At 33.9% G+C, this 17,826-nt stretch overlaps 1 protein-coding gene across 3 annotated transcripts in view; it reads right to left on the minus strand.

The window, feature by feature from the left end:
- TTC29 (tetratricopeptide repeat domain 29) overlaps positions 1–17,826 on the minus strand; it is a 271,305-nt gene that overhangs the window by 79,552 nt on the left and 173,927 nt on the right. For all 3 annotated transcript variants that reach the window (XM_051964925.1, XM_051964926.1, XM_051964924.1), the window contains exon 11: positions 10,407–10,635. In XM_051964925.1, the coding sequence (XP_051820885.1) occupies positions 10,407–10,635 (229 nt within the window). The remainder of the gene's footprint in view (positions 1–10,406; positions 10,636–17,826) is intronic.

Here is a 17,826-nt window from a genome sequence, read left to right on the forward strand (position 1 = left end):
TAAAATGGAAGCATTAAACTTATAAAAGCATTTCATAATTCAAAAAACAACTACCTCAAAGGAGCAGTTCTCATGCAACTATCTTATAAGCTATTGTAAGGAAGATAAGAAAAAAGAAAGCAAGTTGGGTGTTTCAGAGAATCTATAGTCAGGTGCAGCAGAGGAGTATCAATGAAATATATCACAGGATATGGTGTTGCAGGTCTGACCTCCTTTAGAGAAATGGAAATCCATCCCAAAATATAGTATTTCTTAGTGTCAGGTGTCAAGTACATACAGCCTTCAATCTTCATATTGTTATCACTTCAATTTTGGTTTATAGAGTGGAAAGCAATTAGATTGATTTGTATCAAGAAGGCTCTTAAAAAAAAAACACCAAACCAAACCAAGTATTTTCAGGAGAATTAGGGAGACCCAAAATAGCTCACATCTCAATATGATTTAGTCCCAGAGGCGTACTTGGCTTGCAGACATTTAGTTAATTCAATTCCGTTCAATTTGGTTCAATTCATTGAACTGGATGTTCAATACTTGCATTTCAATGTAATTCAATTTGCCTTTATTAAGTGCCTGCTATATTCCAATTATTATGGCAGGCAATGAGAATGCAAAGAAAAAAGGAAGACAGTTCCCTGCTTTCAAAGAGCTTACATTCTATTTGGGGGGACACAACGTCAATACAGAAAAGTAATCTAAGTAATTTCTGGGTGGGGAGAACTATTGATGGGGGGAATCAAGTATATTTCCTTATTATCTCCTCTGCTAAAGACATGAAGAGCTAGAAACAAAAGATTTGTTGTCTGGGATGAAATTTTTTAGAAGGAGAGTCACTTTCAAATGCAATATAAATATCAACTATTATTGTTTTATTACATGTTTACTATTTACTATGAATGCTAATGATTTTTTAGATTAAATATACCTCCTCCAAGTTTAAGGAGTGGCTCCCTAATTCTAATATTCTAAGATTTAGTGAACAAGTATGTGTTCCTTCCTTTTATATCTTTTGTGATTTTATAGGCTACAATGTCCTCTCAACCTTTCATCTGTGTGAATTGCGGTCTAGTTTTATTAATCTGTCTTCATATGTCAGTCTTTCTATCCCTCTCATCATTTTAGGGGCCTTTCTAGTCAGATATACAACCGTTGTACCTTGTATTTTTTCTGATTATCTGTCACAGAATTGTTGTGGGATAGTGAAGAGAATACTGATGTTTGAATTGGGAAGGAAAGGAGGAAAAAAGCATTTAAGTATTTCATAGGGCTCTGTGTTAAAGAAAGACCTGCATTTTTATCCCACCTTTAAATCTTATTAGGGGTATGATCCTACACAAGTCACTTAATCTAGATGTACTTCCTGCGGCTCCCTGGTTTCAGGCAGTCTATAGATTTCTATCTACTTTGGTGGAAAGAATTCCCAAAGAAAACCCTTATATAAAATGATTTTCTAAAACTACAAAACTATGTTTGCCTGATAAAGGAGTCTTTTTAAAGAAGGCATACTACAGTGACCTAACTTGGTCCTCAAAACAAATAATGAAATCTATTTCCCGCTTTTTAAGAAAGGTTGGGGAATATGGGTTTGAAATGTTGTTCCTTGTCAGATAGAATTGCTTTATTGATCTATTTCACTTAATTATTTTTCTTTGTTCCAAGAGAGGGTTCAATTGGAATAGAAGGAATATTAGGAGAAAAACTATTTAAAAACTATAAAAATCAGAAGCTAATAATAAAAGATTATTTCATTGTGTCTAAGACTTCTGATTTCCTCAAACTCTCTAAGATTATAGTCTTAAAAAGTTTTCATTAAGCTGAGAGAGGTTGCTTGGCTTGCCTATGGTTACACAGCCAGTACGTATTCAGATAGGATTCCAATTCCTCTTCCTGACTCTCAAATATAGTCCTCCAAGTATTATACAAAGTTATCTCTTGCCACTGAACCAGCAAAAGAGGGAAAGATGGACAAAGAGGGTAGCTAAGACACAAATGAGAGTGTTTTCCAGAGGAAAGGGTTCTTTCAATACAAGAAAGATGTAACCATTTATTTGGAACAGCTCTAATCAATTTTGTCCAGCATCACACAGTTGACCTGGCTTAATGATGACAATTAGTGTTGAACATGTCTTATAGATTATAAGAGGATGCCTGATTTATCTCTTCTCTTTTTTCATTTATAAAACTGAATAACATAAAACTATATTTGGATGAGTTTTTTTCCTAAGTCCATTTTTCATGTGGACACAAGCTATAAGAAAATATATTAAATATATTTAAATAATCATCTAATTATTAAATTTATTATTATTATATGAACTAATAATTAATTTAATAATAAATATAATTAAATAATATTACACTAAATATATTAGGTTTTATTCCCTATGATGATCATATTCTATCATTTTTCTTTTTCATTGATTCAGAATGGTATATGTGACATTTTAATTTGACTTAATATTGGCATTTTTCAAGTTTATCTTCTTCAGGTGTTCTATTACTTATCTGTGAGCAAGTTCACTGTAGAGTTAAAGTTACTTGTAGTTTTATCAAAATTATAAGAAAAATATTGTGAATCATTAGATTGGAAATGAGTGGGACCTTGAAGGCATCTGACACCCTCATTTGGGTAAATAAAATGGGAGCAAGAAAGATTAGATGACTTTGCCAGGTACCTTCCTGGCTCCCATGTTGAATAGTAATTAAAAATAGCTTTCAAAAACCCTATTTAAGTCATGAGATGATTAAAAACATGATGTGACTGATTTAGACATAAAGCGTGATAATATAAGCAAATTAGAAGAACAAAGGATAATCTCTCTCTCAAATCTGTGGAGAAGGGAGGAATTTGTGGCTAAAGAAGAATTTGAGTTCATTACTGAATACAAAATAGATAATTTTTTTATTTTGTACAAACATGATTAGACAAGGTTAGAAGGGAAACAATAAACTGGAAAAATATTTTTATATCCAAGAGTTCTGATAAAGGTCTCATTTCTAAAATATATAGAGAATATTGATTCAAATTTATAAGAATTCAAGTTATTCTCCAATTGATAAATGGTCCAAAAATATGAACAATTTTCAGATGAAGAAATTAAAATCATTTTTAGTCATATGAAAAGATGCTCCAAATCACTATTGATCAGAGATATGCAATTAAGACAACTCTGAGATATCACTACACACCTGTCAGATTGGCTAAGATGACAGGAAAAGATAATTGGAGGGGATGTGGGAAAACAGGGACACATACATTGTTGGTGGAATTGTGAATACATCCAACCATTCTGGAGAGCAATTTGGAATTATGCTCAAAAAGTTATCAAACTGTGCATACTCTTTTATCCAGCAGTATTTCTACTGGGATTATATCCCAAAGAGATTTTAAAGGAGGGAAAGGGTCCTGTATGTGCAAGAATGTTTGTGGCAGCCCTGTTTGTTGTGGCCAGAAACTGGAAAATGAATGGATGCCCATCAATTGGAGAATGGCTGGGTAAATTGTGGTATATGAATGTTATGGAATATTATTGTTCTGTAAGAAATGACCAGCAGGATGAATACAGAGAGGCTTGGAGAGACTTACATGAACTGATGCTGAGTGAAATGAGCAGGACCAGGAGATCATTGTACACAGCAACAGCAAGATTGTATGAGAATCAATTCTGATGGATGTTGCTCTCTTCAACATTGAGATGATTCAAACCAGTGCCATCTACACTCAGAGCAAGAACCACGACCATGGGAAAAGAGGGTGGGACACAACATAACATTTTCACTCTTTCTGTTGTTATTTGCTTGCATTTTGTTTTCTTTGTCAATTTTTCCTTTCTCACCTGATTTTTCCAAAGTTATCAATATACTTTGCATTGTACTGTTTGTTACTCACTGTTACCTGGTGAGTCAGGTACTACAAATATTATCTCCATTTTACAGATGAACATAGGGAGATCCACAGAATCTGCTGAATGACTGGCCCTTGCTCCCATAGCTAACAAGTGTTGAGCATAGGGCTAAACTCGTCTATTGATTCCAAGTCCAGCACATCATTATATCATAATGTTACCTAAAACTTAGGGAACTCATTATCTAGGAGATGCTAAAAACTAAAAATATAAATGGATTTAAATTGGATCGAGATAAACTCATAGCTAGAAGATGATAAGCAACAATAGGTGACATTTATATAGCCCTCTAAAATTTGCAAAGCATTTGACATGTATTAACTCATTTGAATCTCACAATAAATCTGTGATTCAGGCTTTAGAAAGCCTGAATATATGATGACTCTCCCATTTACCTGATGAGGAAACGGAGCATAAAAACTTTAGATAAATTTATCAGTGTCACAAAGATATACAGCTAATTAAAAAAACTGAATAAATATCAGTATCTAAAATAGGTATCATGGAAAATAACCATGTCCTCTTAAAATGTTCCTTTGGCACCTCTGTCTAAGAAAGACACCGAAAATGAAAGTGAATAGACATATAAAAGAGCATGGGCCGATTATCTGGCATTATGATACCTATTTGTCAACCTGACTCAAGTCTTTAGACATAATTCATTCTCTACAGAACTGGGAAAATGATTTTTTTAAAGCACAGATCTGACCACATCATTCTCCTGTCCAATAAACCCCATTGTTTCCTTCTTAATTTCATGATAAAAATAAACTTCTCTGTTTCACTTTTAAGTTCCTTAACAATCTGGTCCCAATTTGTCTTTCCCTCTTATGTTATTCTGTCTCCTGTATTCTGAGATCTAGCCAAGCTGCCTTCTTTCAAGTCCTAGTGCATAGCACTCTATCTATGGGTCTTAGCGCTATACATGCTCTGGATTTGGAATGTACTTTCTTCTCATATTTATCTGCCTAATCCTTCACTTTTTTCAAGACAGAGTTCAGATAGGTCCTTCTATACAAATTCTTTTCTGATTTCTCCAACTGCTATAATCTTCCTCAAACAGCCTTGCTTCTAATGACCTTGCATTTATTTTGAATATACTTCTATTTGTACATGTCATCTCCCCTGATTGCCTTCATCATTGAGGTCTGGGATTGCTTCATTTAAAAAAAAATCAATTTTGCATCTCCAGTGCTTAGTACTGAGTCTGGCACACAGTAGGAACTTATTAAGTGCTTATTGATTGAATTAAACTTGCTTTCTTTATTGAAACTGAATGGCTGCCCATCACTTGGGGAATGAATATTATGGAATATTATTGTCCTATAAGAAACAATCAGGAGGATGATTTCAGAAAAGCTTGGAGAGACTTACATGAACTGATGCAAAGTAAAGTGAGTAGATTTTGGAGCCAGCCAGGTTAAAATGTAACTGGGAAATACTAACAAAATAAATAAAAATATACAATAATACATAGATAATATTAATGTGGTTTTCTCAGTCAATATACAGCCTGCAGGGATACTTATGTATGCTTTAGTGGCCCCTATTTCTATTTGAGCTTGACACCATTAGTCTAGAATCATCCCTGTGTAACTCTCAAGTCTACTTCCCAATGAATATTTCAATAATCAAATATATCTGGAGGGAGCCAGATTCTAGGTTTCTTATTCTTTCCTGTGAAAAAATTAGTAGATGATAATTATGGTGATAGCTAAGCATAGTCCACAGTACATAAACAGTATGTAATAAATGCTTGCTGATTAGCATAATGATTTAATATTTAAAAAGCACTTTAACATAAAAAAGTTTCATTCCATCATTTATCAGATCTGATACAATATCCCAGGAAGTGCTTAAATGGGAAAACTAGAATTTCAACTCTTTCTTCTCCTACTTCATTTGATCCTACCTATGCTATTATTCCCATTTTACAGATAAGGAAACTGAGTCTCAAAGAGACTCTTGACTACAATCCCATAGTTTGTGAGTGCCAAATGCTGTATTCAAACTCAGGTCCTCCTAAATCCAGCATTCTGTTCATTATATTAAGCTTCCTTTCATTTAAAATACTATTTGATTAATGGAGCTGGGATAGTATTTTGGACATTTAATTATAAATTATAATTTATTATATTATAAATTATAAATTTAATTATAAGCAATTATAAATATCTTCACAACTGAAATGACCACTATTTTCAACGGGTCCATGCTCCAAGTTTACATCTTGTTTCTATAGAGCAACCCAGAAATGCCAAAAAGATGACTTGTATCTGGATGCCCCCAAAAGAAGAATATTACAGAAATGCCCCTGATAAAGAGAAGAGGAGGGAAGTGACTATCAATGTCAGCATTTATTGACCTTCATTACATTCTAGGTTAACATCCCTATTAAGATAAATGAAGGGCACTTTTGTTTCACAGAGTTCCACTGTTTCCTCATGTACAACTGTGATCTCCAAAACATAAGATGTATTAGTTTTTTATGCAAAAGAAATGAAGTTCCTTTGGCTGCAGAGTTAATAGTTCCAGTAAAGAAAATATACTTTGTTCTGGAGAAGTCCAAAGGAATTCACAGGAAAGCCCTGAGGTTTAAATAATTAACAGATTCCTGGGGCTTTGGATCTGAGTGTATATTTTGGGGGGGATAAAGGGGAAAGCTTGTGGGAGTCTGGGAAACATTTTAATTCCTCTTAAATTCCTCAATTTTAGTGGAGAATTTTATCTTCTTCATTATTACTATCAGAAAGAAGATGTGCAATATTGACATCTTCCAACCTCCTGGAATTCTATTAGAATAAAAGGGAAGCTCTTAGTGTTTGCTGTGTTGCCTTGGAAAGACATAAAGGTGATGGATGATTATTGGTGAATGAATCATAGCTCTGTTTTATCTATAGACCTGAGTGCTCTCTCTGGTCTATTCCCTTAAGGGGATAGGTTCCTTCTGCTTAAAAGAATATTGCTGGCTCTGCGAGCTAATGATTTGTTTGGAGGGGTTGGAAGTCTCCAAGGGGAGGATGAAGGCACAGTTTTTATATAGCATCTTCCTGATCTTTGATCTGCCCTTTACTGAGTACACGGGAGCTCTCGGCAGCAAGTTTGAGGATGCTTCTCCATAGGAGAGGCGAGATCCAAAGATCTGAGAACTCATCAGTTTGGCAAATAATATTTTCATAGCTCATTGCTTTGACAGTATCATATTGAGCCAGTGTTAACTGCCATAGCTTTCTCTCTCACACAAGATAATTGAATGATAATCAAGATATAATAATGACTCCCATGTATGGATAGCTTTTCCCAAGGGAAGATAATCATTTTAGCTTAGTTGGTTGCTAATGAAAATAATTTTTTAACCTAAACATATGTGTACATCTATACAATGGCCTTTTTATTTTTTCCATTTATTTTATTTATTTACTTTTTCTTTGGGGAGAAACTGATCTATTCCTAGCCAAGAGCACACATGTATGAAAAAATGAGTGTGTTTTGTGACATACCACTTTGTTTTCCATTTATATTTGCCAAAAGAATTATTATCAGAGCAGGATATTTCTTCATTTGTAAAATGTTTTAGCCCACCTGAGTGTAGTTCTGTTTTAAGTAGATAACAGGAAGCTATCATTAAGGTAGGTTTGTTGTTGGTGGTAGTTTTGCTGTAATTGTTTCTGATTGTAGATCTTGTCTTCCTTGCCTGAGTCAAACTTTAATGTGGAAGCTATTGGTACCCTAGCACTGCTTTTTAAGAGTATTGAAGGATCCACATTGGAAAAAAAAATGGAAACTTATAAGAATAAAGTGAAAGGCTTGGTACATAAGGTACAATAAAAATGAGCAAGAGATAAATACTATGGACAAATTGTATTTGGAGTAACAAGTAACTCATTCACAATGTAGGAGGAAGGTAAGATTGGGGTTAGGTGGAAAAAAATAATCTCCTGGCTAAATGAAATACATAAACAGTGCCCATCCTCTGCTAGAACTTCTGCAGTAACTCAATGAATACTCAGATAGACTCACAAGAATTCCAACTCTTTTCTTTCTTTTCTTCCCTTAAATAGAGCATGGCAAAGGGAATAGAGCCAAGTTGGTGGAATATGATCAGGGAACTGCCTGAGTTTTCCCAAATTCCCTTCTGAAAACCATTAAAATATATCTCAAAATTAGCTCTGGAGCAGCAGAACCAACAAAAGGATTTTCTAGCCCAAGACAACTTAGAAGGTCAGTGAGAAAGATCTGTCTGACTGGGGTGAGATTGGAGCAAAGTGCAGCCTAAGCAATCCTGGTAAGTCAACACCAAGGTCCTAAGTCCTGGCATAAGCCAGCAGTGAGACCAGTAGCCCCAGTACAAGTCAGTAGTGAAAGTCCAATTCCTTGCAAATGGCTGCCAGTAGCAGGTCATGGTCAGTGCAAATTAGCAGCAAATTAAATATACAGAGAACTAAATCAAATTTATAAGAATACAAGTCATTCCCCAATTGGTAAATGGTCAAAGGATATGAATAGGCAGTTTTTCTTATGGTGTCAAAGAATTAGAAATTGAGGGGATATGCATCAATTGGGGAATGGCTGAACAAATTGTGGACTACGATTGTGATGGTATATTTTTATGCTATAAGAAATGATAAACAGGATGATTTCAGAAAAACCTGGAAAGACTTACAAGAACTGATTCAAAGTGAAGTAAGGAGAACATTGTATATAGTAACAGCAATACTGCATGATGATCAACTATGAATAAGTTAGCTTTTCTCAGCAATACAATGATCCAAGAAAATTCCAAAGGGCCCATGATGAAAAATGTTAGTACAGATTGAAACATACTTCTAAAAATTTTATTTTGTGTGTATGTGTGTGTGTGTTGAATTATGTTTTTCTTTCACAGCACGACTAATACAGAAGTACGTTTTGCATGATTGTGCATGTATAATCTGTATAAAATTGCTTGCTACCTCCGGGAGGTGAAAGGGAAGGGAAGAGAATTTGAAACTCAAAATTTAAAAAAAATGAATGTTAAGAAATATTTTACATGCAATTGAAAAAAATATCATTCAAAGAAAAAACAATTTTAAAAAACATGGCAATAGAAAGGAAGAGGCAAAACCAAAGATTGGAAAGTCCATACACTGGATAATCAATCCCCATATTTCTAGAGAATTTCCTCTCAAGTAAGTTATTCTCCTAAAAATGATAGCTTAATAATTATTATATAGTTTCTGTATATTTGGACATACCCAATTTAACCAAACCATTCATTTTAGCTATTTTCCATTTTTAAAAAATGTGCATTACTGATACTTTTCATTTTTTACATTATAGACATTTCCAGATAACGCCCACCTTCACCACGAGTCATCCACACAATGACCCTTCACTTATTACAAAGGAAAAAAAAAAACCATAATGATTGTGATGTGACAGCATACTCAATATTTTATTCCTAAAGTCCCCCACTTTTTTGCTGAAAGGAGGGAAATATACTTTGTTTCTTTTTCCCCCTGGGGCCAAGATTAGTTATTTCAATTATTTAGCATTTTGAAAATCATCTATTACTAAAAATTTTGTTCATCAAGTTTGTTTCATATTTCATGTATGGAACAAGCTGTTTTTCCTATTCTCATGACTAGAATACTTTTAGTCTTTTTTTTTTTTTAACTTTACTTTTAGTACTGTATGTTATATTTACTTATATTACTTTTAATAATGAATTAAGTAGTATTCTACTTGCTTGCAAGTATGGCATGGACTCCATTACCCTTATATAGCATGCTTTTCATCCCTCCTTTGTACCCTTGCCAGTTTGTATCAATGTTTTCTCTAACATGATACTTGGAACTAGACATAACAAACTATTTTTGGTCTGGCCAAGGCAGAGAACAGCAAGACTTCTATAATCTATGTTCTGGACCTGATCACTTTCTTACATCCAGAGATTGTATTAATTTCTTTTTAAAATCTACTCTGTGTTGAATTACTGATTCACTGAAGATGTGATCCACTTAACCTTCCAGATCACACAAACTCTTATGTGGCTTCAAGTATAATTTTTCATTTTGTATTGGACAGGACAAGAGAGGTATAAAATGCCTTTGAAGAAAGGACAGAAGACTGTGGATGTTTATCCAAAACTACAGAATACTGAAGGAAAGTGGATAGAAAAAACGAGAATTTTCATTAAAAGTAGTACCTATGCCATAATATTTTGCGCAATCATTGTCCTTTTTTTTCTTGTCACATACGAATAGGTTTTATGGCTCAGTCTATGTTGATGAATACTTTATATATTTATAAAAATAGTGTAGAGAATAGTTACCTTTTAAAAAGATCATAATTGTCCATTTTTCTTTGTGAAATTCCTTTAAAATCAATTAGAATTTTACACACCAAAGTGTATCTAACTTCTGTGTAATACAAGGTCAATCCAAGAGGGATTACAATTGAATAAACATTTCAACCAAACATGCCATCAGCAGCATTGGAAATTAATAGGTTTCTCGATCTTACCAACAGTGGCTTCTGGGAAAAACTCGGTTCGGTTCGCTTTCCATGCCAGAAGGTTATTAAGGCTGTTGTGGTCAGCAGATTCGATGAACTTGTTGATCGTTGTCATCATCTGGTGAGCCTTGGCAATTCCATAGTGGACTTTGGTCTCATCCACCAGTGGGATATTCCTGAGCTCACTGGTTGTATCAAAAGCTTGCTTAAAGTACGCACAGGCTTTTGTATAAAATCCCTGAAAACAAAAAAGAAAGGATTTCGTTTTATTAATCACATTTTATTCATCATACCATTTCACATTTTTCTCTTATAGTATATAGAGCCTAATAAGGATCATGTTTGAATCATGGTACTTATCAACTCTTCAGCATTATATTTTAGTTAGTACATTGCCCATTAGAATAATGGAAAAAAGTCATGATTATTGCACGTGCTACATGCTATGTCTATATATAGTGGTGATTTTAAAAATGGGGGGAGGGAAAGACCTACCCACTTGGACATGGTTGGAATTTTTTTCCAAGGAGAGAATTGGATGACTGTCATATGGAACATTTTGAATAGCTGCTATTTTCTGTCAAAGTAAGAGGACATTTTCAACCAAACTGGTTAATTAGTGCCAAATAAAAAATAACTGGAATACCCCGATGACAGAAGCCTCTGCCCTTACTTTCTTAAATTACTCAGGATTGGTTAACAGATGGAGTAAGTCATGGATGACTGACAGCTGTCAGTTACCAACAGACTGTATCTCATTATAAAGTGATCCCTCAAACAGTGGCAATGAAAAATACAAAAATGTTGCCTTGAAAATCTTTTTCCTAAATTTTTACTGGTGCTGGCTAGCTATAAAGGCAGGTAGATGATACAGTGGATAGGACATAGGACTTGGAGTCAGGAAGATCTGAGTACTCATACAAGTTTTATGACTGAGCAAGTCACTTAACCTTTTCCAAGTCTCAGTTTCTTCATCTATAAAAATGGAGATCATAATAGCACTGATCTCATGGGATTGTTGTCAGGATCAAATAAGTTGATATGTATAAAGCATTTGGCAATTCTTGATGATGTGGATAGTGATGAATTTCCATTTCAACCTCCTTTTTTCTGGGCTATTTGTAAAAGCCCTGAAATCTTTACTTTTATACAATCTTCTCAAAGTCCCTCTGAAATTCCTCTAGCTTTCATCAACCATTACCTATTCATTCAAAACTTTTGTTAGTCACCAACTCTTGTTTTTCTCCAAACCCTTCTTTGAATATCCCCCATCTTAAAAGAATTTAGAACAAATCACTAGAATGAAGATAATACATCTCAACTTCCTCCTTTTGCAGCTAACCCCTTTTCTTCATTCCACTCCTCCCCTCTGTCATAGGGGAGAATGATTAATTCCTTTCCAAGAGTTTCAGACTACTTCTCCAAACTATTTCATGATGGACCAGGATGGGAAAAATCACATAAAATTCAAAGCTTCAATGAGTTTCTAAATCAGTATGTACTTTAAAGACTTGAAGATCCCACCTTCTTAATTTGAAAAATGTAGAAACCAAGATCCCAAAAGTCAAAGTGAACCTGCTCCTTAGTGGAAGGATTATGACTAATAGATGACTCTATTAACTTTCCATCCAGTATTTTCCCCTACTATGCCATCCCATCTCTGAGAATGAAATATACTTATGAAAATGCATGAAGTGTTTTTAATCCAAAAAATTGATGGATAAAGAGGTCCCTTGCATTTTTCTTGGTCTACCATTAACAGGAATGAACATGTCTTTTCTTGGAGTCAGTGGGGAGTTTTGTCTAATGAAGATAAAAGTTGGGAGTAATTGGGGGATAAGTAGTTAGTGAATAACATTTTGGAGAGCTTTGTAAGGCAAATAGCAAAAATTTAATGTTAGAATTTAATGTTAATGTTCTAGTTGTTTCTAAAGAAGGACACAGCTTTCAGGAGCTTATTATTCAAAAAAAGAACAAACTCCACTTAGAATAAATCTGAAATATTCTAAGGGCAACAAAATATTGTGCACAGTGGGTTAAATTGAAGTCAAGTATAAATTTAGCAATGAACACTATTTAAATAACATTAGTATTTATGGGTCTTCAGGATCAGTTAGTTCTAAGGGTTACAACTTTATCAGAGAGATGGATGGATCTATGTATCTATGTATCTATCTGTTTGTCTGTCTGTCTATCTTACCTATCAGTTATTCATCTTTCTTTTTAATTGTATACTTTCCAGCTTTTTTGTTTTTTGTTTTCAGTGAGCACACAAGGATACATGTTCAGGTATAGTGATAGTGATTTGGTGTATTTTTTCCCTACATTTCTTATTCAAATGTGCCAGGTGAGCCTTGCAGATTTATATGTTTGCATGCCATAGTGGGAGTAGGACAGAAAGGTCAGGGGACTCAAACCATGAATAAGAGAAGTAAAAGTCATAACTATCTATCCCCATTACTTTTTACTCCGTTCTCAGAGTATTATCTGGTATCCTTGCTTCTTGACTGACACGTAGGATAAAAGTAACTTTTTAAAAATATGTAGACTACTTAAAGGGTAGAGTTTTTATTTCTCCTTTGGCCCTAATGTATTTGTCAGTAGAAGCAGAGTTGACATGTAATTTTACTAGAATTTGGAATGTCTAAAATTATAGTCATTCAAGGACAAAATATGCTTTTTTAGAATATTCAATTATGGAAGGAATATACATTAACTTTATTCAGTCTGGAGGAATTAAATTGTATATTATACATAATACATTTGGTTTACTGCAGAATGACTGAATCAGGCTTTAGATTAAAGTTAGAAACTATCATGTGGCTATGATTCATAAATACGTATGTATTAGTTTTTAGATAAATAAACCTGCACTATAAGGGTGTATGTTTGAAAGGAAAATGTTTAGATAATCAAATATACAATGTTTCTTCTCCATGAACAGATCAAGATTCTTAGTAACACAATATAGAATTTGCCAAAGTTTGAAAAGACTATCTTGTATTTTTGGACTATACAAAGAAGTTAAACAAAGACAAACTTCTGTCAAAATGCAAGGAATATAAATCTCAGATCAGAATAAGCTTTTTTTTTTTCATGACACTGTATTATTATGACAACCTTAACACAACCTGAAATCCTAAAGCACTTTCTGAATAGCCAAAGAGAAAATGTATTTAGTATCATTGTAGTACCAAGTGCAAGTGCATTTATCAAATTATTTATCCTCTCTCACTCCCTCTCTCTCCCACCCACCCTCACTCTCTTCTTCTCTCCTTCTCTCTTCCTTCCTCCCTTCCACCCTCCCTCTCTTCTTCTCTTTCTCCTTCCCTACCACCTTCCTTCCCTCTCTCCCTTCCTCCCTCCCTCCCTCCCTCCCTCCCTTCCTCCCTCCCTCCCTCCCTCCCTTCCTCCCTCCCTCCCTTCCTTCCTTCCTTCTTCCTTCCTTCCTCCTTCCTTCCTTCCTTCCTTCCTTTCTTCCTTCCTTCCTTCCTTCCTTCTTCCTTCCTTCCTTCCTTCCTTCCTTCTTTCTTCCTTCCTTCCTTTCTTCCTTTCTTCCTTCTTTCCTTCCTTCCTTTCTTCCTTCTTTCCTTCCTTCCTTTCTTCCTTTCTTCCTCTCTCCCTCCCTCCCTTCTTCCCTTCCTTTTTCCTTCCTTCATTTTTTTTTTGTTCTTTTTGTTTGTCTCAATGGATAGAAGATGGGGGAGGGAGAGAATTTGGAATTGAAAAATTGAGTTTTTAAAAGTTGAAAAATGAAAACCAGTGACATAAGCTATTTATATGTCTTATCACTTTATTTTAACTAGCTTATTGAATTTACTGACCCTTAATTCTGGATAAATAACAACTTCATTTTGTTCAATAAATTTTTTAGTTATGTCCAACTCTTCCTGACACTATTTGGAGTTTTCTTGGCAAAAACATTGGGATGATTTGCCATGATGAGGAAACAGGCAAGCAATACTAAGTGGCTTGATCAGGTTCACATACTGGCTATGTCTTAAGTCAGTCTTAAATCTGTCTTAAGTCAGATTTGAATTCAGAAAGGTGAGTCTTCCTAATTCCAAACCTGGCTGTCCTCCACTGTGTTGTCTAATTGATCTCAAATAACAACTTGCCATCTTAGTAATTTGGGAAATAAAGGACTTTAGATAATATATTTTTCCAGAGAAAGGAAAATGAAGTCATCAAGCATCCACACCTAAAATATGTTTTGTTGACAATCTTTCTACATGTTTTGTATATATGAGACAGGGTGTTGAAATAGGTAGAGAACCATTCTTGGAATCAGATTTCTGCAACAGACTTGTACTGGGTGTATGATTCTAGACGAGTCACCTAAGTTCTGGAAAATCTGTGAGACTGTGCATTAGAGAGGTGTTACTAATAATAGTCAAGGAAATATTCTAGAAATGTCCTATACACTGAAGAATTCTCTAATAAAAATATAAACCAAACACCCCAAAACATAACTATCTCTTCATTCAGTTCCTATTTTCCTATGCCTCACCATAGTGTGAAAGTGAGCCTGGCCAGTCTCCAGAAGGCAATACTAGTGGAGTACAGGTTCTGACCAGCTGAAAAACTTCTGATTTTATAGGTACCATAGCCAACTCTCTCTATATAATCCAAGAATTGGTCTAGGTTAGATTCAAGAATCTCACCATCAGAAATTCGTTTGTCACAGTAGTTTATGAGATTATCTACAAAATCATGAAGAGGTTATTATTCATTGGGAAGGAGAGTATCCATACAAATGAAATCAGAGATCATGAAATAATTGAAGTGGATATGATTAATATAATTTGACTATTTGTTGGGATTATATTTAAAGTCATACTTATAATAAATTATTGCATTGTACCATGGGTATTAATAATTTGGGATGTGGTGGTAAAAGGGACTACAATATCTATTCCAACTCACATATCTCATCAAATATCTGCTCTTTAACATAGCCAGCAAGTATGCATAATAGTTTTTGCCTGAAAATCTCCATTGGAGGTGGAATCTACACTCTTTAGAGTTAGTAGAACAGGCTACTTTTGGACAACTCTAATTGTTGGGGTAGGTTTTTTTTTTTTTAACAGCAAACCAAAATCTTTTCCTTTCCAGCAATCAGTCATACCTCTGCCCATTGGGTCCAAATACAACATATTTACAACTTCTTCCACATAGCATCCTTTCAGATCCTTGAGGATTGCTCATAACGCCTTTAAGACTTTTCTTCTTCAAGTAAATTATCCCTAGTTCCTTCAAGTGATTCTTGTATAGCAAGATTTTCAGGCTCTTCACTCTTTTGTCATAATTTGAATGTCCTATAGATAACCAATATCCTCTCTAAAGTGTAGTTCACAGAATTGAACATAGTGATCCAGATCTCTGAGTAGGATAGTAGGCCTATAACCTCCCTTTTTCTGGCATATGGAACTAACTGCTGCTGATTCTTTGAGCATTCTTGAGAATTTCCCATCCCCCATGGGCTGACTTCTTCTATGGAATATCAGCCCATAGGATCCTACCTACCTGCCTATAAGATTTCTATTCTTATAAAAATCTAGAGTATTCATATTATTCTACCGAGTTTCTATTTCTTGACTGTAAATTCTAATGTGGAATGATCCTGTGACTCTATGTTCCCACAGCATTTTACCTTTGTAACCAGGTTGTGAGAATCAGATTCAGAATAGAATTTTCCTGTGTTGGCTCCTTAACTTTTTGAAGTTGAAGTTAACATTAAGGCAAATCAAATTTCCTGGGAAGTAATCTATTATTTCTATATTTCAATATATAAATATATAGGCATATATCTACACTATTCTTGGACAATAGCATATCAAGTTGCTGTTCATCTTCCCAAATGATTTTCTCTTCTGAAGTTTATTGTTGCCCTTATTGTCTATTCTGGAAATTGCTTTCTTGAATAAATCTTCATATAATTTTGATTTATTATATTCATCTATTGTCAGATTACAGATGCATAGATTGTTTTTCTACAAAATTACTAAATCAAAAAGGAAAACAATCTTTTCTACTTTGTTTTTTTTTTTTTTTTTGCTCTCAATAATGTGATCATCTTTAGCAAAACCTTTTGACTTTTAAGCAGTGTTCAAATATCTTTTTTCCTCCAATATCAGGGACTACTTAAACTTCATAGTCAGATTTATCCCAAAAGTTCATTTCTATGAGTTTCATGTTTAACTATTGTTATCTTGTGAATATTTTGAATGTTTTTGTTGTTACCATAATGAAAACTAAGTTGTATTTTTACAACTACAGGCATAAATAAGACTTCTCATTTTCGTTTCCTTATTTTTAAGTTTCCTGTGATTTTAGATACAAAACTTGATGTGATGAACTTCTAAGTGTTGGATGATCAGTATATATATTTTATGAAAATTCCAAAGGGGATGATGATACTATTATGTATCATAAAAAAATTTTGATTCATTTCTGTAACAATTTTCAGAATTCACTGATTTATTTATTAATTCAGCATTTATCAAGTACTCACTACATACCAGCCACCATGTTAAGTGTTGTGAATTAAAAACATTCCCCAAACATTTTTTTGTATCCTTGTCCTCATAAAATGATTTAAAAAAAAAAGAATCATAACTGACATTTTATATAGCATTTCAAAGTTTGTAATATTATCTTATTTGAGATATCAGAGGTCTAAGAAACAGTCCTAAAGTATAGTCCCTCTATATAGATGAAGAAATTGAAACTGAAGATAAAATACACTGTCAATGGCCACATAACTAGTAAATGGCATATGCAGATTTGAATCCACATCTTCCTGACACAAAGTTTGCATGTTGTCTCCACCGTATCACTGCTCTAGAAATTTAAGAAAGAATATTTCTGGGAGAATTCTGTGAACATATCAAGCAATCTAAATGATATTTAACATTAAATCAACACTTCATTCTAATTTGTATCATGATTTAGCCTTGAGTTTTGAGGATTTAGTTTATCAGCTGATAATCATTTTTAAAATGCTACAAATATATGGTCAAAACTGCTGCTATAAAGCTGGAAATTATCTAGAAAATCACAACAGAAAAATAGCAATTTTTCTTGTCTACATGCCTCCTTACTGGTTTAACAAACTCTTATGAACCGTGCCTATTGTCTCCTATATTCACAGTACTGTTTATATCAAAAATTAGAACCATCAGAACTATGGGGTAGTCTCATTTGGCACAATTCACATAGATCATAATAAAAGCATAGAACTTTTTTGCTTGTGTTCTGAGTAAAGATTTGGATAATTATCTCTGTAGACAATTCTCCATCATCCTGAATGATGGTAATTTTATCTATTCCTCTTAATTTTTTTCTATAGAAAAATAAAATAAATCGAAATATTTTTACCATCTACAAATGCTTATAAACTAAAGAAAAGGAATTTAGAATTATTCTT

Source organism: Antechinus flavipes, chromosome 6, assembly GCF_016432865.1.
Source record: "Antechinus flavipes isolate AdamAnt ecotype Samford, QLD, Australia chromosome 6, AdamAnt_v2, whole genome shotgun sequence".
Lineage (NCBI taxonomy): Eukaryota > Metazoa > Chordata > Mammalia > Dasyuromorphia > Dasyuridae > Antechinus > Antechinus flavipes.